Source organism: Solea senegalensis, linkage group LG4, assembly GCF_019176455.1.
Source record: "Solea senegalensis isolate Sse05_10M linkage group LG4, IFAPA_SoseM_1, whole genome shotgun sequence".
NCBI classification, from domain to species: Eukaryota; Metazoa; Chordata; class Actinopteri; order Pleuronectiformes; family Soleidae; genus Solea; species Solea senegalensis.
This window is the reverse complement of record NC_058024.1, coordinates 18887809-18910845: the sequence shown is the minus strand read 5'-3', so window position 1 is coordinate 18910845 and position 23037 is coordinate 18887809. Positions and strand designations below refer to the sequence as shown.

General features: G+C 39.5%; 1 protein-coding gene across 5 annotated transcripts; it reads left to right on the top strand.

Annotated features, from left to right (window-relative positions):
- Nucleotides 1-593: 593 nt before the first annotated feature.
- On the top strand, nucleotides 594-22428 carry cpne1 (copine I). Of its 5 annotated transcripts, XM_044023365.1 has the most exons (17): nucleotides 594-706; nucleotides 3333-3401; nucleotides 14855-14983; nucleotides 15091-15270; nucleotides 16338-16412; nucleotides 16503-16574; nucleotides 17135-17218; nucleotides 17724-17813; nucleotides 18052-18150; nucleotides 18233-18319; nucleotides 18430-18489; nucleotides 18753-18886; nucleotides 19609-19663; nucleotides 19783-19837; nucleotides 20108-20241; nucleotides 20330-20566; nucleotides 20767-22428. In XM_044023365.1, exons 3-17 carry the CDS (start codon nucleotides 14855-14857, stop codon nucleotides 20881-20883), a joined length of 1608 nt encoding a protein of 535 aa, XP_043879300.1. In that variant the 5' UTR covers nucleotides 594-706; nucleotides 3333-3401; the 3' UTR covers nucleotides 20884-22428. The 5 variants fall into 5 exon arrangements, with proteins under 5 accessions (XP_043879300.1, XP_043879298.1, XP_043879296.1 ...); XM_044023363.1 differs by lacking the exon at nucleotides 3333-3401; XM_044023364.1 differs by lacking the exons at nucleotides 594-706; nucleotides 3333-3401 and adding an exon at nucleotides 12805-13022.
- The last annotated feature ends 609 nt before the right edge of the window (nucleotides 22429-23037 follow it).

The following is a 23037-nucleotide window of genomic DNA, read 5'->3' as shown; positions in this document are numbered from 1 at the left end:
AAGATTTCTACCAAAACCAGCAAGACATTGCCCCCATTGGGCCAGAAAATGTTCACACTTACAGCCCGAAAAATATCCACTTTAAACAGCACAGCACTTCCTCCAAGTTGTCCACCCAACCGTGATATAAAGCAATACTTCCTACAATTGAACTAGATTGTGATCATTTGACTTGACAATTCGTATTTAAGACTGTGTTCCAGGTGAGGACACTATATATTGAGATAGACTGACAAAGGTGTGTGAGACTAGGATCTGACAGAGGACATTGTCCTTAAGGCTGATTCATGAGTAATGAATCTTGAATCTCTTGAATCTTGAATCTTGAATGAGAGACTCGTCTGAGTGTACACACAGTATGTGGACCAGATAACATGTTTGTGTTAAATGTCAAAGCCAGAGCAGATAAATACCTACGTCTGAATGATGAATTCACGTAACTCAAAAGCATACACAAACACATAAATGGAGTGTGTATTATTTCAGGAGTCCCAAAAGTGTAAGCTTTATTTCAGCCAGCAGGGGGAGGTGCCGCATTATGTCTGGAAAACGCTGGCTGGCTGCATCTTCTCGCGTCTGCACGTCTCCTCTCGCGGTGTTTGGGCCGACATTTCATGTAGTGGCTGCCTGCGGAAAGAAGACCTCATAAGAAAAAGAGACCTCGTTCATGAGTTAAACCTCAGTGTGTTTGTTCACAGATTTCTCGGTAAGAAACCAGCGGCGGCACTTCGCCCAGTGACGCACTCACACCGAGGGCTGAGCGCTAGAGGAGCTGGTTAAACATCTTGCCCGTTGCTTCACTCTGACACACAAAGCGAGGTTCACGAGCAGCTAGGTGGCTAACGGGGCGTTAGCCTGCTCGGGTAGTTAAACTGTGCTACATTATCTCACTTTAACTATGTAGCTGTGAGTGTTACGGTGTCGCTGTCGACCATCCATGTTTGATCTTTGTATTTTCTCACAATTGTTTGTTGGAAATGTTCAAGCAAGTTTGTTAAAATGGTGTCTTGTCCGAAGCTACAATTAGCGAGCGACACATTCTTCGAGATTTAACATATGTTCGGTTGAAATTAGCAAATGTTCTCGATTTTTCCTCGCATTGAATTTGTGTAAGGAGTGTCTGTAAGTTTGCTCTGGGAACAGCTGTGTTTGCGAGCGATTCTTTAGTATTCGGCTTTGTTGCGGCCACTACCCATCATCGGGCGTGACATCACACCCCCAACAACGTCATCGCCTATGAGCATGAAGACTCCTGGTTAAAGATGAATGACATCTGTCTTTGAGAGTTTTTCAGGGTTTCATTCAGTAAAATACGACGTGAATCAGAGAGCAGTTTGAGTGATACATTCGTTTGAAACGTAGTTTGTAGTTGAAAGTCATCTTTTCCACAAGACTGAACTTTCCCCAAATGTTCCCAAACTGGTGTCACTGTGGTAAATTTCTAAAGCAAGAAAATAGAATTTTGATCCGGTGTCTCTGCTACAATTAAGGCAACTCAAACAGCTGATTGTAACTAGGTAGGCTTTGTTACTTTCAGGTGAAAAAGAGATACTGCAGAGATCTAATTACTTAACACATACATTGCCACCACCTTTGAATCAGTAGAGCAGGTGAACATTTCCTTATTTGATGAATTTGGAATTGTAATCCTATTTTCTGTTTGATTTTTGTGTCTGTGTGATTCCAGTGCAGGATGTGCATACATCTCAGTGGATTTCTGACTTTTCAAACTGTTTGCACCTGATAATCACTTCAAATTATTGTGGTTTAGATTGGTTTATCCTTGTTATAGTAGTAGTTTTATATTTGTGTTTGAGTTATGTCATCTAGGCAGTAGGCACAGTATTCCACTCATTGTTTTGAGATTGATGACATTTGGACAGTTATGCATTCCGTGTCGTAGACTGGAAAACTCCAAGTTGTCTTGTGCTTTTATTTGTGAATGTACTGTATTAAAAGTCTTTCTGGTTTTCTGGCAGTGGATTTTCCTCATTCTCTGTTTGTGAGAGTAAACTGCAGTTTTACTGAAACCTTTGGATACTCTGGCTGTCTGTTGGACATTGTTAGCTGTTGTGGTTTCCTGTCCTAAGTTTTCATCCCCTGCTGCTGTTGATGCTTCCCACAGGTGTAATGCAGATTGGCACTCGCTTGTAAGGTGAGGTCTAGAATGAAAATCCATTGGAGTGTTGAATAAATTGCCATTCGTATACAGTATCAGTGTTTTCTTTCCATGCTGTGGTTGGGCTTTGCACTACTGTCAGTGATGATGTTGACAGGTGTGTTGAACTTCAGGTATTTGCCTGATTAAGACAAAATTTGTATTTGCTATAATTTTTCAGTTTATGGGCTGTAGTATGGCTGACATTTTAGTTTTGTGAGATATCCATGCAGAACCTTGACGTGTTGTCTGGTTGTAAAGGATCGAAGTTGTCTTGGAATCCTTATGTGTTTATGTAAAGGATTGCTCCGTTGGATGAGTTTGTATCACTGTTGCTCCTGTTGCTTCGCATTTCTCTTCCGTTTGCTTTCCCTTCTGAACGGCTGCTATCCTCTTTGGTGCTGATGTTGCTTTGGTTTACATAATGCTAAATATGCTCTGGTTGATGTAATGCTAATATTGCTATGGTTTACATAATGCTGATGTTGCTCTGGTTTACATGTACTTGAAATTGCTTTCGTTTAAATGTTGGATGATTTGCCACTTGCTTTGTTGACATGTTTCTGCTGTTGCTATTGTTGATATGATGCTACCCTTTGTTGACAATGTACTTAAGATTTTCTGGTTGACATGTCACTCATGTAGTGGTGGTCTGCATCCAGTTGCTGAAATACTTTTGACTGATTAAGTGCTGTTGGAGGAGGTTGTGTGTGTTCTTTGCCGGATGGTGTTTGCTGGTTTTTGTCAGTTAGTTAAACCACTGTATCATCCTACTTGGAATCAAGTAGTTATTGGGTGTACAATGCCAGCGTTGGTCATGATGGATTTAGGTTTCAATATGATTGTTCCTCTGTTGTTCCTCGCTGCTGGTTTTGTAAGTCTCTTGTGGTTTTGTTTTTTGAGTTTTTCTGTGTTGTGTTGAGGAAGAAAAAACATCTAGTAGTAACACTGAAATTATAAACGATACACAATACCATGTTAATATCCACCTCTTCTGATACTTTTGAGTCTTAAGCAGATCCATTCACTTACAGTGATAAAGCACCTTCCAACTGCTGAAAATACCAACATATCAGACACAGGAATTTAGTATAATATCTGTCTGTTCTGTAAAAGGATACATTCAAATGAGATGTCTTGAACAGGAATGTTTGCTTTCTTACTTTTTCACCAGGTTACAGTGTTCTACAGAAATCATCAGTCTGGTATACAGTGAATCTATTCACACAGCTTAGTTGCCTTGGTGAGTTACAAGTTGCATGAGACTTTGAAGGTTAACTGTTGCACGAAATGTTTCACACTCAGCCAAAAATATTAGCAATATCTTTGCATTGCATGGTAGAAAGAGTAATGGATATTTTATTAAATTTATTTCACAATTAAATTTATGTGGACTTGCCTGTTGCAAAACATTTGGAAATTGGAGTTTTAGATTATATTTTGACAAGCACTTCGGTTGATTCATTAGACGTTCATTGTCAGCTAAATAATTTTGCCATGACATTATATGGGTAAGTTTGATATAAAGCTGACCAGTTTTACACGAAAACCAACAGGTCTGCAGAAACCCAAATAAATGTGGCTCAAATACTTAATGGGTTTTCAGGTTAGACACCAATCATAATTCCTGAGGAGTCACCCTTGTGCATGGTTACAATCGAAAAAGAAAATTGATACAGTCGAGCAGACTTATTAATAATTGATATCAGGAGATGATACATGTCATTTTTTCATTGTAATTAATTGGTTTGTTTAAATTGCTTTGCATAACGCCATATAGTTGAAAAGAGAAAATACAATGCATAAGTGCAGTATCAGCTATGACAATCAAATGACTTGAAGGTGTTTTGTTTCCCTGGAAAGTCTGTTGTTCCTTTCTATGATTTAGCTTTCTGTGTAAATATTATTCTGTTAACGTCTGTGCCATTCTTTTATGCTATACTGTGTTTCTTTTGTAACACAAAGCTACACTAATGATTGTTTTTATTGGGGTCAAAAAATTAGGTGCTGTGTCAAGTTAGTCCTGCTTATTGAAAGCTACCAATGGCTAGTTTTTAGTTCGTTTGATTAGTTTTTTGCCAGTTTTCTACAAATGTTGCAGATTTCAACCCAAACCCTTTTCAAACACCACTGGTTTCCAAATGTCAGAATTTAAAGACAGTTGCACAAACTTGAAAACTTGCTCTCTGGATATTTTGATCTAAGGAGAGTTGATGTATACTTTATTACCTCACAATCTGAGTAACATCTTAGGTTCTTAATAAAACATCTGGAAACCATTGGTCTCCCTCTTTCTGCTCTTGATCTGACAGTAGTGTTGCTTTCTCCCCAGGTTATAGGGCTGTTGTTTAGCAGTCAGGATGGCAGTAGTCATCAGGCTGCAGGGTCTGCCCATAGTGGCTGGCACCATGGACATCAGACACTTCTTCTCTGGCCTCACCATCCCTGACGGGGGAGTGCACATCGTAGGGGGTGAACATGGTGAGGCGTTCATCGTCTTTGCCACTGATGAAGATGCTCGGCTGGGGATGATGCGTACAGGCGGGTCAATTAAGGGATCAAAGGTTTCGCTGTTGCTTAGTAGTAAGACGGAAATGCAGAACATGATCGAGCTAAGCCGTCGCAGGTTTGAGGCTGGTGCAGGTGCTGTTGAAACTGCTACACCTTCAACAGGAAATGCTAATCGACAAGCAGGTGCAGCTCCTATACCTACAGTGCAGCCAGGAGCAGGCGGGAGAAGTGGAAACCATGGAAACCAAGGATTTAGTAATGCCTCCACCACAGTAACGGCAGCAAGCTCAACGCAGGAACCATCAAGCAACAAAGCAGTAGCCAGCTTGGCCAGTGTAGTACCTTGTTTCCCCAACAGTTATAGCTCCACTCCCACAATCACCACAGCTCTGGCATCACTCACTGCTGGCCCCCCACCCATCCCCTCACTTCCCAGTATGCCCTCCATGCCGCCCATGCCCACATTGCCCACCATTCCAGTTCCTCCTCCAGTTTCCTCACTTCCCCCTGTTCCTACACACTCCCCTTTGTCCCAAGGACCTCCAGTGCCTCCTATGTCCCACCTTCCCCACATGTCTTCCCTGCCTCCCTTCAATCCCTCCCTTCCACCCCCAGGGGGACTGGGTTCTGGCCTCCCTCTTGGAACTCCCAACCATATGCTGTTTAATCCTCTCTCCCCTTTGGCCTCACTTGGCCTTCAGGCTCATATGAAGGCCGCTGCTGCTGCAGCCACTGGTGCAGCCAGTCCAGATGAGTTATTTGTCCTCTTGCAGAATCTCCCATTCTCCTGCTCAGAGGTTGAGGTCAGGGAATTTTTTCGGGGTCTCGGTGTGGATGGAGTTCATCTGCTGAGGGATGGACAGGGCAGGCCAACTGGTAGGGCTGTGGTCAAGTTTTTCTCACCCCAGGAGAGTTTTGAAGCTGTGAAGAGGGGAGGTGGGATGATGGGCCAAAGGTTCATTGAGATCATCCCATCCTCTGAACGTCAGTGGGCCAACCTCAGTGACAATATGGTTGACCATGTTTCTCACAATATCAGCAAGTCAAATAACAACTGTAATTTACAGGATCAGCAGCAGCGCCGTGGTAATGTCGGGTCTGGAGGCAGGGATCAGCGAGGAAGGTCACGATCTCCTCACCGACAGGAGTTCTCTGTCTACCTGAAGGGCCTTCCCTATGAGGTTGACAAAAAACAGATAAAAGAGTTCTTTAAGAATTTATCCGTTGTGGAGGACAGTGTTTACATTGCCTATGGACCCAATGGGCGAGCCACAGGAGAGGGCTTCCTTGAATTCAAAACGGAACAGGATTATAAGACTGCTTTAGGTGCTCACATGCAGTACATGGGCACCCGCTTTATCCAGGTCCACCCAATCACTCGAAAGGGAATGCATGAAAAAATTGACACCATCCGCAAACGTGAAGCGTCCCAGAGTGATGGCAAGAATCTGGATGGTTTGAAAGCTCCAAGGAACTGTGCCCATATCACCAATATTCCTTACAATATCTCTAAGAAGGATGTACGTGGCTTCTTGGAGGGTGTGGGGCTTTATGAGGAAACCCTTAAGGTTCTGACAGATAGCCATGGTAATGGTTTAGGGCAAGCTATTTTCCAACTGCGTACTGAGGATGATGCCCGCAAAGCTGAAAGATTGCACCGCCAAAAGCTCAATGGCCGTGATGCATTTGTCCACCTGGTAACCTTTGAGCAGATGAAGGAAATTGAGAGAAATCCTCCTCCTCAAAACAAGAGGGGCCAGCGCAACCAGAATCAGCAGAACCAAAATCAGAATCAGCACCAGCAAAACCAGCCCAGTCCCCAGCAGCCCCAGATCAATCCATTTGCTGGGATTAGTGGGGAAGAATTTAACTTTCTCAGAAACACCATGGGGAATCTCACACATCCCAACAGTGGCCCATTTGTGACACCATTCTCTGCCCCAGGGAATGGGCTGGCAGGCCCTCCCCCTCTGCCTCCTATGGCAGCAGGGCTAGGGGATGTGAGTCTGGGTGTGGCGCCGCCACTTGTTGCTGGTCTTCCTGGAGCTCCTATCCTGGAGCCACCAGGTTTTCGACCCATTGTTGGGGGAGGAGCTCCATTCAGTCAAGATGGGCTTAGAGGGCTGGTGCCTTTTGACAACGCTAACAGAAAAGGGGCTGGAGGACAGAACAGAGGGGGAGGGGCTAACAGCAACCAAAACCGTCCAGGTGGAGGCCCTACTAGTGGACAGCAAGTGTTCACTCCAGGAACTGACAGTCTCCGTAACCAGCCAGCTCCTGGTGGATCCAACAATCCCAATAGTCAACGTGTTGCTGCTGGCCCAACAATTGTAAAACTCCAGAACATGCCCTTCACTGTAACAGTGGATGAGATCATGGACTTCTTCTATGGCTACCAAGTATTGCCAGGCTCAGTCTGCCTGCAGTTCAGTGAGAAAGGCCTGCCAACTGGTGAGGCAATGGTGGCCTTCCAGAACCACGAGGAGGCTTCTGCCGCTGTCATGGACCTCAATGACCGACCTATTGGCGCTCGTAAGGTCAAGATAAGCCTGGGCTAATGCCCTGCTCAAAAAAGCAAGAGAAGAGAAAAAAACTTCCTGTAGATAAATCATGTCGCATCTACCTGGATCTCCTTTGTTCTTGAAAGACAACATAAAACATACCCAATTTGGGGCTTCAAACTTAACTTTTGTGTGTAGATAGTTCCAGGTAAGACCCACCCCTGCAGTTTGTCCAGTGAGAACACTTTGATCCAGACTTTGTTCTTCCCTGCGGTGATTCTCATAGCACAATCTAATGATGATAACAGGATTTTGGTCTTTTCTATCCTGAGCTGCTGTGGTTTAAATTTGACATGCTCTGTTGCCATGGTAAAAAATATGACGAAAATCCACTGTATGTTACATGATTAAATGTTGTGCTCTGTTGCTATGGTTAAGTCTTTACATGCTCTGTTGCTATGGTAAAACCTTTTTCAATGGTAAAACACGCTGTAGATGAAAATGAAATGTTGGTGCTCTGTTGCTATGGTCTTTGCATACTGTTGCTGTGATAAAATTATGATAATTAAGCTGTGCTGTGAACAAATGCTTAGGATCAGTTGCTATGATGAAATGTTGACATGCCGCATTGCTATAGTAAAATTATTCTTACACAAATCTCTGTCATTGTAAAAGGCTGAGACTCGGTTGCTTTGGTATCATGATAACTCATTTCTGTTTTGCTGTGCTCAGTGGATGTGGGATTGACAGATTGTTTACTTGTATTATTTTAGAAATAACTTGGGATCCTTTTCTTCTGTCACACTTCTGATGTTGCTGTGTTTCAGCGATGCTATCTTGTCACTACCAAGTATTCACAGTACATGCTCAGGTGTTTGGACTTGAGCATTGATATGAGTTCTTGCATTTTTTAGTTTGGTAACTTTTTGTTGTATGTATGCTTGATACTGTTTTGGATGTTTCCAAACTTAAAGCAATTTTTTTTGTTCTTTTTGTCAATGTCACCAAATGTGTATGATCATGAAACCATACATTATGTGGAGTCTCCTTTGCTTTGGTTAATAAAAAGGACATTTGTGATGCACGTATGCTCACCTGCGATCAGCTCCTTATGATTGTCTTCTCTTTCCTGTCTTATGTTAGAAAGTTTTGGATATATTTTTGAGTTATTAGGTGACTGGGGGTTTTCAGCTGGTTTGGTGTCATTTTGAATACAGAAGAGCATGTAGACATTTTCAATGTATTATGAGGTGAACTGCGGTTTGTCTCATCTAACTTTTGCTTTCGTATTCGAGATGAGGTTAATTTTTATTTTCTATCAGACCTATCAATATGAAAGCATATCTGTTAGCATTTAGCAGAAGTACTCCCTCCCTCACCCTGAGCTCATCCTGTGACTGAAATTGAGTATTCCATGTATTCTCAAGTCTAGCACTATGACATTCAAGTAGAATACTGTCCACCAACATACAAGCGCTAGTGGGGAATCAATTCATTAAATGAGGTGTGCCCATCTCGGCTCGACTTGGGGATGAAATGCCCTTTTTCAGCTTGTTAGTGTAAGCTGGTTTCCAGTCGCCAATTTAAAAAGCTTTATTAGTCCAGCTTTGCCAGGTGTTTGACATGGATGTCTTATTTTTTGTGTGCCGGTTTCTTTTTTAATTCCATGTATTAGCCAAGGATGGGAACTAGGGCTGTCGGTTTTTATTCAAAATGTGATGTTGATGCGAGATATAAATTTCATATTCGTACTGCAAATACCTGCCCTAAATGCAGATGCTGCCATCTCATAAGCGTATGTTGAGTAGTACCCCATAGAATCCAGCAGATGGTGCACATAAGATTTCCTACCATATTATATGATACTCGGCATCGACAGCATCTTGAAGATGAACCAAATACCCACTTTTAACCTAACCAGGGTTTTTGTTAACCCGGGAAATGGGGCACTGTGCCCTCTTCCTTCTCTTGTATACCCTCTTACCAAAATATTGATTTCATTATGTCCTCATAATGGCAATAAAAAAAAATTCTTGAATTTACTGTTGGATGCTATTAATAGCACTTTTTTGTCTTTTGATAGTTCATAATGTTATGAAGTTAGAAGATATGCAAACATTCATGTTTGTACACTTTTATCACACAAGGTTAGTTCTTGTGTCCTTGTTCTTTGTTATTTAAATGTTCTCTCTTCCCTTTAAGGTAAATGCAAGCAGAAACACAAATTTCACCCTTAGGGAACCTTGAAATGCCCCATTTAATTCTCAAAATCTCCACATCCCCTCGCAACAACCCCCCAGTCTCACGCCATCAGTGGTCCCCTCATGCTCTTCTTGTAGAAAATCTCTACTAATCTCTGTAAGCTGGCTCTTAAAGATCTGCCTGTGGCAGGGACATCTGTGCACCCTGAGCTCATTTTCTCGTCTTTGGGTAATGTAAATATAACTAGGACAATACTCGATACCAATCAGGTTGACAGATTTTTTTCTGGCAAATAATATTAGAAATGAATTTGTTTCAACATAAACCAGTAAAAGGTCAGAACCCTCGCTTGCAGGCCAAATTGTGTCTGATTGAAGTTGTAGCTCGACTTCCAATCACATTATCTTGTGTTAAAAATTCGATGTAGTACAATTTCAGTTGTATTGGAAATGTCCAGGGTGAGTCAGACTAACATGTTTTTTTTGGTAAACATTCTGTCACTGTCAAATACATGAATTGTATCAGATTCACTTAATTTGTAAATAAGTTATGGAAGTGAGACTGATTGCTGATATAAATGCAGGATATTGTGATGTAAAGCAAATTAAATAGAGGGTAAACCCTCAAATGATGAAATTCTTACAATGATTTAATGAAACCTGTTAACATATACCACAAAAAAGATTCAAAATAGTACCGTAGTAATTTCTTTATAATGAATATGTCATCTTACATTAGTTTTCTAGTACGGAAAGTTAGCAGAAATAGTTTTGTCTGAAGTGCAAACGCTTACAGGAAATGGTTACCTCCAAACAAGACCACAAGTGTTAAAGTGTGTGTGTATGAGGCCTTAATAAAGTGCATTGAAACAGTGTCTAGATAAATGATTGTGCTTGCGTTGTAGTGTGTAGAAAAAAGGAAGTATGTTTTAAAAAGAACCATCCTAACAACAGCCTTGGGTTGATGGCAGACTTGGATGTAAGTGAACTGTTAAGTTTGTGGAGCAGTTATTGCTGAGTGACACCACACTTTAAATCATACACCTGCTGAGGCCTCCCCTTCCACTGATCAATAGACAGACAGAAAACAGGACTTACAGGTGAGTGACGGACATAAAAATGCTCCACTCAATTTATGAGAAAAGTTGCAAAACGTTGACGTCTGTAAATATTCACACACAGCTTGTAGATGGATAATTATAAACAGTAACTTGATATAAATATAAATTAGTGGATTGTGGTGTGACTAATAGTTCTTGCCCTCTAGTTGGTAACAGTTGCATGGTTGTTGGAAAATGGTAGTCAATAGAGGACATTTAGTTGATTTCCAGAGGCTATTCTCCAATTGCAGTGGTGTTTAAATATTAGATTACATTAGTAGGTGGTGGTGTTGGTGGTCTGCATGGATCAGCTAAGTGATGGCCACCAGATTAAGGGTTTATTGATGGAATGTATACATCTGACCTGTATATGGTACATCAGGTATCAGCCTGATAAGGGCCTATAGATGGACATAGACATAAATATGATTGTAGTGAACAAAGATGTTAACATGTAGTTTCTGGCCTATACATGGTACATAGACATTAGTGTGATGTTAGGGTTCTATATGGCACATAGCCTGTAGTTAGTGACCTATAAGCTACATAGATGTTGGCATGCAAACTACCTAACATCGCAAACTTGATACTACCTAGGCAGTAGTGTGTTGTTGCTTTAGATTTAGCCTGTTGGTGGCATGTAGATATTATATAGGCAGAAGTCTAAATATAGATAGCACAATGGTACAGAATAACTTGGACATAAATATAGGTATGAAACAATAACATGTACTGCACAGATACAGCATTTTGCTCGTAATTTGCATACATAATTATGATTAAAACAAGTGGAATATAGATGGTCTGTAGTGGGACTGGTGCATTATATTGTCACAGACATAACCCAAAGATGATCAACATAGTTGTAGATAATGCATGGATGTTGGCCTGTTAAGGCGCTTCCACAGTGGCTGGTGGATGGTGGAGTGAAGGGGCTAGAGCAGTAGATTGTGCTGTTTGAACTGTCATTCTCCTCTGTGAGGTGTTGTTTCTGACATTGAATGAGGATGACATGATGCTGCTGACACCAGAGAAGTTAGACAGCAGCTCTGTGTCTGTGTTAGATGATTCAACATTACCCTGTTTGTTCCCTTTTTTCCCTCATATTTGTATATTTTTGTTTTTCCTTAAATATTTCTCACTGGTGATGATACTCTGCAGCATTACATCAGAAACATTAAACTTTACTGTTATCTATGAGGATGTGTGGCTCATGCGGTGTTCACTTTATTCTGTTTCCCCTCTGTTACTGTTTCTGTTCCTCAGTTTTTCTTGTGATGTATCTCTCTGATCAGACACAGTTGTAAAGCTGCTGGAACAGCACTTTGTGCTTCAGTGCCTCCTTCAATACTGGGAATTATATACTAGAAATCTTAGGTTAAAGGTCACTGACTGTATTTTTCTTACCCTATATCACAGTATTTTTCAGTTGAAGTTGTCATTTTTATTGCAACCATATATCAACACTTCTTATCATATTTGCCTTCTCCATGACAAAGGAACAAATGATACCTAGGTTTGTTTTGTTCAAACGTTAACTTAAAACGCATCAATTAAATGTCCAAACACTGCTGGTTGACAATAGACTTATCATTTCTACTGCCTCGTCTGTACTTTTCAAAGCTGTTGTGCATTTTAGTTTTTTTGTTTTTTTAGACAATAGTAAGTTTTCCTTTACATTTGTTAACAAGTTTCAGCGTGTATCTTCCACTTTCCTCAGATCTGTCACTTGATGTTATGACATGTGGTGACATGCCTTATCAGGTGACGTGAAAAACTAACCAAAAAACTTTGTTTAATCAGAAGACATAATGAACTTTCACAATATAATTGCTGCTATAGCCACTGGTCAGCTAGTTTGCTTTACTTTGTTGGCGCCAGTCTTGATTCTGTGACTAATGACACAGATAGTAGTGCGCTGAGGTTCAAGTTCACTGTCACTGCACCTGTCTTTTATCCAAATATAAAATATTTGTAAACCAGAATTGTTACATATTTTTATACATACATTGAGATAAAAAACTTATTTGCTTATATACCCTGCTTATACTATTGAGAATTAGTTACTAGTATTTTTATTAAAAAAATAAAAGGCAAAGCACCTTTTAAAAGCTGTTTGATTACAGTCAGTCCTGTTGTAAAAACGTTGCTTCATCTGCTCTTGGCTAAACTAGTTGTTGTTGTGGTGCTTTTATTTTGAAGGAGTCTGGCCAGGACCCTTACTTTTTTACCCAGAGGGCGTTACTGACAGTCGTCCGGTCCAATGGAAGCGCGGTTTTTCAACCTTTTGTCCAATCAGAGCGTAGTTTGTCTTTGTGGCCGCTCCCTCTGCTGTAAGAGACAAACGGCAGTTTCCTTCCTCGGTAAAAGCTAAATTAAACGTTTCGTTTGCTTACAATCTCTGTGGTTACTCTGACTGACGGAGAGTTTTTTCAGGAAGGTTAAGGCACCGTCAGATGTGGAAAAGGTGACGTTTCCTGTCTCAGAGTGTGTAGTTGTCTTCCGCCTTGTTCCTGTGGGTTTGAAGGAGAAATACAACGGCTTTGATAAGGTGATTCATAAAAGTTTTTTTTTTTTACTTACAATGCAGTGTGTGAGTGAGGGAAACACTGGTGGTGTTGGTAAATTGGTGATATTCATTTTCAGTTTCTCGGGGTGCGTTCAGGTGCTGCTCCATTCATATTGATATGGATACGGAGACGCTAGTTATCGCCATTTGTGCAAAGTCACCGTAAAATATCTAACTTTTTAAACAGAGAGCTCGGTTTATGGTGAGTTCTATTTTATGGACATTGGTTTTGGTTAACTGACGTAGCTCAGACTCTGGACCTTCATGGTATGGCACAAAAATGCAGCCTTGCCCTCTGTACATGGCCTCTGTACAAGGACTGATGAAGTGGAAAAAATGTACAGTATGAAAACTATACACTATGAGCCATACTAGTATATATGTATGTATATATATGTATGTATATATATATATATATATATATATATATATATATATATATATATATATACACACATGTATATACATATATATATATATATATATATATATATATACACACACACACATATATATACATATATATGTATATATATGTGTGTGTTAGTATATTTCATAGTGTATAGTTTTCATAGTTTTCATAGTATGTGTCTGATGCTGCTGTAACACAAGAATATCCCACTTAGGGATCAGTAAAGTCTGTCCTCCATCCATCCTGATAGAATTTACTCAGGGCATTTAAACTTAAAGCTTCTTGATCGGAACACTAAGCACTTGGATAACCACCAGCAATATGAGCTACAGCCACCTGACATTTTGAACCCTATTTGTAAATATTAGTAATTGTTGCTGCTAAATAAACATGCTGGCATTTATATCCGTGTGAAATGTGTGAAATTGAAATGTAGAGGAGTGAATTAAAGTACAAATATCAAATTTAATTTCAAGTTCATTACAGGCTGCAGTAAATGAACTTGTCGAAAGGAGAAGGTTTGAGATGGCAGCTTTGCCTGTGTCAGTTAATTTATTTCTAATTTTTATCTGTTTAAACATTATTTGCATGTGGGAAAGATACATTGATGTGGTCATACAGTTTTATCTCAGCTGGCGAGTGTGTGGCACAGAATGGTCACACAGTGAGTTTTTGTTATTAATGATTACTTGCCCACTGTGTTGCCAAGTAACTCTAACTGTGATGTCCCTGCAGACTTGTCTCTTGTACATGTGGCTGTGGTTTTTGTTTGTTGCTGTTGATGAGACAGTTCATATTCTAATCACTATTTGAATATGATATGAATCTCTGTTGCTGTCTGAACAGTCAGAAAGTACCACACTATAGTTTCATGTGACCAGAATAGGTCATCTCACTGATTTTAGCAGCTTTTAGCTTGTCTGTTGTGTGTATAAAATAAACAAATAAAATGTACTCCAAGCATTAAGTGCATCTTAACATTTGTCTTTTTATTGAATTATGTTTTATGCATAGAAGAGACACATCTGTCAGCAGCGCTAAATCATTTCCTGTTTCCCACCCACATTCTTGGAAAACAGGATGTGGAGCTAACATGATTCTGTTAACTGCACTAATGGTATACTATTACAGTTCATACAAATTGGAACTTAAGTTATGAAAATACATGTGAGATAACTGGACTTTGTCTGCAGGAGTGTGTTTCTCGTCCTGTTTTTAAAATGGGGTCAAACTATCTTTATTTAGTCATATGATCACAAGAACATCTATTAACTTTAATTATGTATTTATTTTGTTCACAAGCAACTGTAAAATCTTCTGTTGTGAGGCTGAAGCTACCCTACTGAACTTGGACCCAACATTTCTGAATCATAATCTGAAGTTTCCTCTCTCTCCACCTCAGATGGCGGACTGTGTCACGAAGGTGGAGCTGAGCGTCTGCTGCGCTAACTTGCTGGATAAAGATGTCGGATCCAAATCTGATCCTCTGTGTGTGCTGCTGCAGAACACAGGAGGAGACAGCTGGACTGAGGTAACCTGGAAAGTCACACTACAGGATTTGTGTGACTCTTGACTCTTGATATTACTATGATATTGTTTTTATGCGATATTTAATGAAATTATATTGCTCTCTTTCAGCTGGGCAGAACTGAACGGTTGAAAAACACCTCCAGTCCGTCCTTCAGTGAACGCCTCAGAGTGGACTATCACTTTGAGAAGGTTCAGAATCTGAAGCTGGGGGTCTACGACATTGACAACTCCACCTCTAACCTTGCTGATGATGACTACCTGGGAGGAATCGAGATAACTCTGGGACAGGTATGCACCACACTAAACCCTGACTTACATTGTCAGGGTTTGAAAAGTTTCAGATGTAATCTGTCATGACAGAAATATTTTTAAATCTATGGTCATCAGTTCAAAATAGCTGAGATTCTGGCATTGTTGGAGATTTTGTTTTAAGTTTTTTTATTCTTAATTATGAAATATTTGGTCCAAACTGAAACATCATGACAGCTATTTGATGGATTGACATAATTTATTTGTGGAAAAACTTGGAAATCTGGTTTGGCAGCAATTCCATACATTTCTTTGACTGATCTGAAGAAGAGATGAGGATTTCTGAGGTCTACTGAATGATCTTAAGTTCACACTGCTCTCTGCTGGACAAATAATGCAATCACCTGTCGCTCTCTCTATGAGTCAATAATTACTATACAGTATAGAGCTATAAAGCTTCTGAAAAATGAAAGGCACCAGTGTTGTTTCAAACTTCAAGGGGTCACTGTGCACAAATCAAAGAAAATCGAGCCATATATCACAGAACCTGAATATATCTGATCCTTAAAATACCCCCAGGTGCTTTTTCACATCTTAAACTTTCTGACAAGCCTTCTCTCATTCTGCTCTGGAGAACACTTATAAAAGCATGTAAATAATAAATATTTTATGTTAATAATAAATAATAGATATTTAAGATAATTAGTGTCTGTTACAAACCTGACATTTGCAGATGCTCTTCATGAGCCTGTCTGTGTTTTGGCATTCTGGCTCACAATAGTGATCCACCATATTCACTTTATATGAAAACATAGTGACAGTGAAGAGATGAGTTATCTGACATATTGCCCTGTACTATATATATACTGCCCGTTATATATGCCTCTGGATGTGAACAGCTCTGCTTCCTGCCAAAATGGCTATGTTTTGGTTGTTGGTTTTGGAGTGTTGCATGATGAACTGTGTGATGTCACTACCAAAGCTCTACATGATGCTTGATTAACATTTTTGCCCCCTGCCACTGCAGCACTGATGCAGAATGTGGATCTGCTGTCATGGATACGACTGAATGAAAAACCTTGTGTGTGTGTGTGTGTGTGTTTCAGATAGTTTCCAGCAAAACTGTGACCAGACCTCTGCAGCTGAAAAAAGGCAAACCTGCTGGGAAAGGAACCATCACTGTATGTAGTCTATGTATGTTTGTCTTTTAATTTATGACCATGTTATTATTATTATCAAGGTAAGACATCTGTCTGCCTGTTCGTCTACAGGTCTCTGCAGAGGAGATTAAAGACAACAGGGCCATTGAGTTGGAGCTGGAGGCTAAAAACCTTGACAAAAAGGTAATTCTTCTTCTCGTCATCCTCGTCAACCAACTTTCCTTAATTTTTCTTAACCCACGTCTTCATTATCACATCCATCTCTTCAGATGTTACACTAGCTCCTATATCCATCATTCACATGATGTGTTATCTATTTTACAGTGATATTGTCTCACCTTTTTATGTCAACATTGACTTTTTTTTCATTGTAGATTATAAGTCATTGTGTGGACTGAAATGTTGCTCTTATTTTTATCTGTATTTTTTCCCATAATTTACAGTACTGTCTAAGTACTGGGCCACTACTACATTTGGGCCACTACTACTGCTTTTTTTTAGCAATACTATAATGACCATACAACATAATTATTTCTCAATCATTTTATTGGACATATGGACAAGTTGTGTGAGTTAAACTAATTGACAGTTTACTTATTTAAGACCAAGTTTAAGTCACATCATTCCAATCTAAATGCCAATGATTGATAGGAGTTTGACAGAAATTAAAAACAACAAAGCTTGTGGTTGTGCACTGTACTGATTTATTTATCCATGCATTGACATGTATATTGTCTTTTCAGGATACATTTGGTAAGTCTGATCCATTCCTGGAGTTTTTCAGACAAGGAGATGATGGAAAGTGGCAGCTGGTTCACAGAACAGAGGTACACCCATACAGAGGACACACACTTTGTCTGCCAGTATCACTTTGATTGTATTTTCTACTGGTTTTCACTGAGTACTCATCTGTTGATATTAATATAATAAAAATGTACTCCTTGTATACCTTTGGAAGTTATGAGCACACACAATTTTGTTTTAGTTGGTTACTCCGCTGGAAAAAGCAAATACTGGTTATTATATACAGTATGTAGGTTTAAAGAATATAGGAGCTGTGCTTGGTGTGTGTAAGTCTCCTTTTCACAAGTTCATACAGTGATAGTTTTGTGTGTCACAGCTCCCCTTTGACGTTAACACCACTAGGAGAGATAGAGATAGAGAGATGTCATAATGTGACTGACCTATAATTTAATAGCATTCAAGATTCAGGATTCATTCTTTATTTTTATACATTTCCAGTACCAGTAAGATGTTGATAAAGTCATGACACTGTTAATAAATGAATGGATAGAGTAATCTCATCATGTTTATGTGTGTGTATGTTTGTAGGTGGTGAAGAACAATCTGAATCCCACTTGGAAAAAGTTCTGCATTCCTCTGCAGACGTTGTGCCGCAGTGACCTTGATAGACCAGTGAAGGTGTTCATTTATTCATTTTAATTCATTTTTTTTACTTACTTTCTTTATTCATCTTGAACAGCATTGTTAGGAAAGACTACAATAAAGCAGAGAAAAATACATCAAATACATAAACAATCTCCATCATAATTCAAAACATTAAATGTGTTTGAGAAGGAGCAGGAAGAAGCAAAGAATCCACCTACCGTGTTAATAACCACCCACATCTTCATCAATGAATCTCCTCCTCCTCCTTCAGGTGGATTGCTCTGACTATGATAGTGATGGGTCTCATGATCTGATTGGTTCTTTCATCACTAAAGTCTCTGAGCTGCAGAAAGGTGGACATGGTTCACCGGTAAGTTCACCAATAGTAAGATGTCCAAAGTCTCTCAGTTGGCTCTTCAGGCTCCATTAAACTGTAATGTGTTGCTGTCCAGGTGACCTTTGACTGCATCCACCCTGACAAACAGAAGAAGAAGAAGAGCTACAAGAACTCTGGAGTTGTCTCTGTGAAGAACTGCAAGGTAGGGACTTGATTACTACTTTTTGTCATTTTTTAATACACATATACATGAGTGAGTGAATGCTTTCATTTACTCTGTGCCTTCATGTTTTTGTGTGGTTTTTCTTTTAGCTGCTGACTCAGTACACGTTCCTGGACTATGTGATGGGAGGCTGCCAGATCAACTTCACTGTACGTTTGCGTATCAGTGAACACACATGCACAGAGTTTAAATCATGTATATTAATCTACAAGTCTACATGATGTACATATGAACAGAAAGTAAAATATTTTTTTTCTTTAGAAAATGGGATCTTGGATCCCCTTTAACTGTGCGATTTATAATCTGTTAATTAAGTGATGCAATAAATGTACACATTTGTAAACTCTGGCTGAGTAATTAATAAATAAATGAATGAGAGAACTGATAAATAAATTTGTGTTTTATGCTGTAGGTTGGGATTGACTTCACTGGCTCTAATGGTGATCCTCGCTCGAAAAACTCTCTCCACTACATGAGTCCAGACGGGCTGAACCAGTACCTGAGTGCTCTGTGGTCTGTGGGTCAGGTGGTCCAGGACTATGACACGTTAGTAGATGCTCTGCAGACACGGACTCTACAAGCAACATGCTAAACCCTAAATCTGAGTACACTATAAAGGCCCTGTGAATAATATTAAGGAGGGTTTATTAGCAGAAATTGCATATATGCAGGTATGTTTGCACAAGTAAAACATTTGAATAAGGCCACTATAGTTCCCAGACTTGTTTAGTAAAGAGGGGTGAGCATGTTGTATTTGTTGCTGTCTGCAGGCTCACCATTAATTGTTACTAATGGAACTGTGATTTTGGATTTCAAACTGTAGAGGGCAGCATTTCACCTCTTAGTGTACAGCCTGCCAGGACCTATTAGAAGAAGATGAAGTCACTGGACTGTGTAACACTACTTCCTATAGCTCCCTACCTGAACTTCCATCTGAAACCCAACGTCATAGACATCACGAATAAATAATTTAGGATTTAAATTGTATAAATTTAAACCATCCTACCCCTTTGAAGACTACATCCTACACCCTAATCCTTTCATGCTACAATCAAATCCTTATGGCTTCAGCCTATTTTCAATACATTTTAAAAACTCCACATCCACATAATTTCCACACCCTGTGTATGAAACAATACACACTGATTCTTACACTAATGTAATCTCATTGCATGAACTATAAAATCTGTAGCATCAACGTTGTTCATTGTTGTTGTCTTTTAATTTTCATGACAGTAATGGTGGTTATCCTGTGTTTCCTCTTTCAGTGATAAACTTTTCCCAGCCTTTGGTTTTGGAGCCAAACTTCCTCCAGATTACCAGGTCAACTCTCTTACCAAACAATCACAACATTGCTCTCTTAATCAGGCTAACACAAGCACTAGATCATGTAGTTGGTGTACATTGTCTGATCTATTTTTGTATTATTATTTTATTTGCAGGCGGCACACCATGAGTTTGCTCTCAACTTCAACCCAACTAACCCCTATTGCCAAGGTACGCACAACTAAAATCCTCTATTTTGAAACACACATTTTCTTAAACTCATGGTTTAATACAGGTTTTGATAAATGTTATTGACCTTTAACTTCTTATTGCATTTTCACAAAGAGCAAATTTGTCTTCAGTTGGAGCTATTTTCATCTGATTAAATGCCAGCCTTTCTGCTTTGGATTAAATATTGATCCTTTTCTTTGTACATGCTTGTGACTACTTTGACTTTGCCAGATAGTTTTCATTTTATCGCTGTGTTGGACTGTGATTCAGGTATTCAGGGAATTGTTGAGGCTTACAGGATGGTTTTACCTCAGCTCAGACTGTCTGGACCCACAAATTTCTCCCCCATTATCAACCATGTTGCCTCCATTGCCAGCACTGCAGCACAGGCCAACAGCGCCTCAGTGAGGAAACACATGAAAACACATGCACAGAAATTATCTGAAAAAAAAACACTATCACCCTTTGACCTAACTTTGTGTCTCTGTGCAGCAATACTTTGTCCTCCTCATCCTCACTGATGGTGAGATCACTGACCTTGACCAGACCCGAGATGCCATTGTGCGAGCTTCACGGCTGCCGCTGTCACTCATCATTGTGGGGGTGGGGCCAGCGGACTTTAAGGCCATGGAGCTTCTGGATGGTGACGATGGTGTGCTGAGGTCAACGGTGGGCGAGGCAGTTGCCAGAGACATTGTCCAGTTTGTCCCATACAGACAGTTCAGTGATGTAAGGCTCTCTGTGTGTTCTTAGTGTGTGTAATAGCGTTTTGCGTGGGATTATAACGTGTCCTGCTTTTTGTGATTATTCGTGCTGTTCATGTGGGGATTTTAAAGGTCTTTCTAATGTGGATCCAGTGTAAGATGAGGTTGATGGGGTACATAATGTACATATAGACACTTACATCCCATCTGTTTTTCTCCCTCTAGGCTCCCCAGTCGGCTCTGGCTCAGTCTGTCCTTGCTGAGGTTCCCAACCAGCTGGTGTCATATTTCAAAATGAGAGGCTTTGAACCACCTAAACCTAAAGATGCCCCCAAATCTTAAACTCACTCCCACAAGACCCAAAACCTGACCCAGTGTATCTCCTTACATTGCTTTACATTACATTGCCAACTTCATTCCAGGCTTAGACTTCCACAAATCCTCTCCCCTGCTCACCTACTGACAAAGTCAAGCATTCTTCAGGGATCAAGCTTGTATTTTCTCAGCCAGTCACAACATTCAGCTGTCAGACGATCAGTTTACTGGGGCCAAAGTCCTCTATTTTCTTAAAATCAGCCTGATAATCACTTTATTCTCTTCTCCTATGATAATGTTATAGTATAGATTATAAATTGATTTCCTCTGCTTCTTGTACGCTAACTATGCAACTCGCATGTTTACCAACATGTCCTGAAAAAACTAATCAGAGAGCCGCACACAAGTTTCATCTGTCACCTATTAAATCCAGTGATCTTCTGGGAGGTGTGGCCTCAATATAAACAATTTTTTCATAACTTTTCATCACCACATTGATGATACATATATATATGCACCACGTGTGCGGCTCATATTAGCTTTATTAATCAGGTATCGATACTTTGCACTTTGCTGTCGCACTTAATGCTGGAAAAATACTTTATGAATAATACTGTACACTCTGACATACTTTAGCTTTACCACCTATTGCCTTATTATAAACTTTATTGTAGCCTTACTATAGACTTTAATGTAGCCTGCATGTCGCTGCTCAGCTGCTTCAGTTTAAAAAAAAAAAGAAATATATATACATATATAGGGGTTTCTGGTCATAACGACAGTATTTAGGTAAGAGATTAATGTTTTATTTAGTTTAGATAACAATAACCTTTTCCTTTTTTTATTATTAAAGCAAGATCATCTTGATCTTCTCACATGACCACTCACTTCAACACCACTTTCCTTGCTGTTGGTCTCTGGTCACCTTCTCAACCAGACCATGTTACACGATTCTGCCAGAGCATTCTTTTCAACCACTGAAAACATGAAACAGTGAAAAAGATTCTGGTGATTAAAGACGGTGAAATGATGCACATAATGGTAAAGTGGACCACAAGTTCCAATTTTATTTCCAAATTTTTTTCATATATTGTTTTGATGCCAAAAAAAACCAATACAGCAGATTCCATATGTAGAAGTTTTTCCTGTCAGTATGCCACAGTTTAGTTTTGTATTGTTTTTTTTTGTTTTTTCATCAATTGCAGAAACATTTTTACGTCAGTGTTCTGGTTTTACATGTTTGAAAGTGTTTAAAGGAGTTTCACATTCAGCCCAATTCTGTGCAGCTTTCAGTTAGCCATGAAGACAAAATCTTATCTCATCCAAAAATCATGATCTGATCTGATTTTAGCCAAATATTCTGTGTCTATGTTCGCGTGATGCTGTGAGGTCATTCAATAAAGACATTTTTATTTGCCAAACTTTCACACAAAAAAGGCATGATTGAAATCTGCAAATTGCATTGGATGAACTATGCCATACACAGTGATCTTATTGACCCCTAATAGCATGTCTATATGACTACAGATTGTTGCATTACAACAATAAAACAATTTTGGGATAAAAAAAAAAGAAGACATGTTTGTATTGTGTTGTTTTGGAAAGGGATAAAAGGAGGGGAGTGGACTCATGTGAAGGTGGCACATGGAGAGATGCTGCACTGGCTATTGATTCTGACATTAGTGTCGCTGCCTTATTGGACTTGGCCAGACTCGCCTGCTCAGATTAAAACACAACTGCACTTTGCCTGAATATTATTTTGGTTTCTATTTTCAATCAATTTAGTCCCCATGTTCAAGGGTTTTACTGTTCATAACAACAGTGTTTACATGCCATCTCAGGCCAAAATGGCTGCTGTCGATCACTCAAATTCAAGTTGGATAATGCAGAGGACTCCTCATTTTCTTCCTCCTATAAAACAAAAGATATTCAAGGGTCAAACTGTCTAATCTGAAACATTTCATAGATTACCTCATAATTGAATCATTTATAGACAAATTAATCCAATGGAAATGAATCCATTAACACCCACCCCCACTCATCCTCTTTTGTCATTGAATCATTTCATGATATTAACTTGTAATACATGCACATGTGTGTCATGGTTGTGTTTCTTCATAATAATAACACTATATACACTGTTAATCAACCTCTTGGAGCAGCCTGGTGTCCTTGTACTGA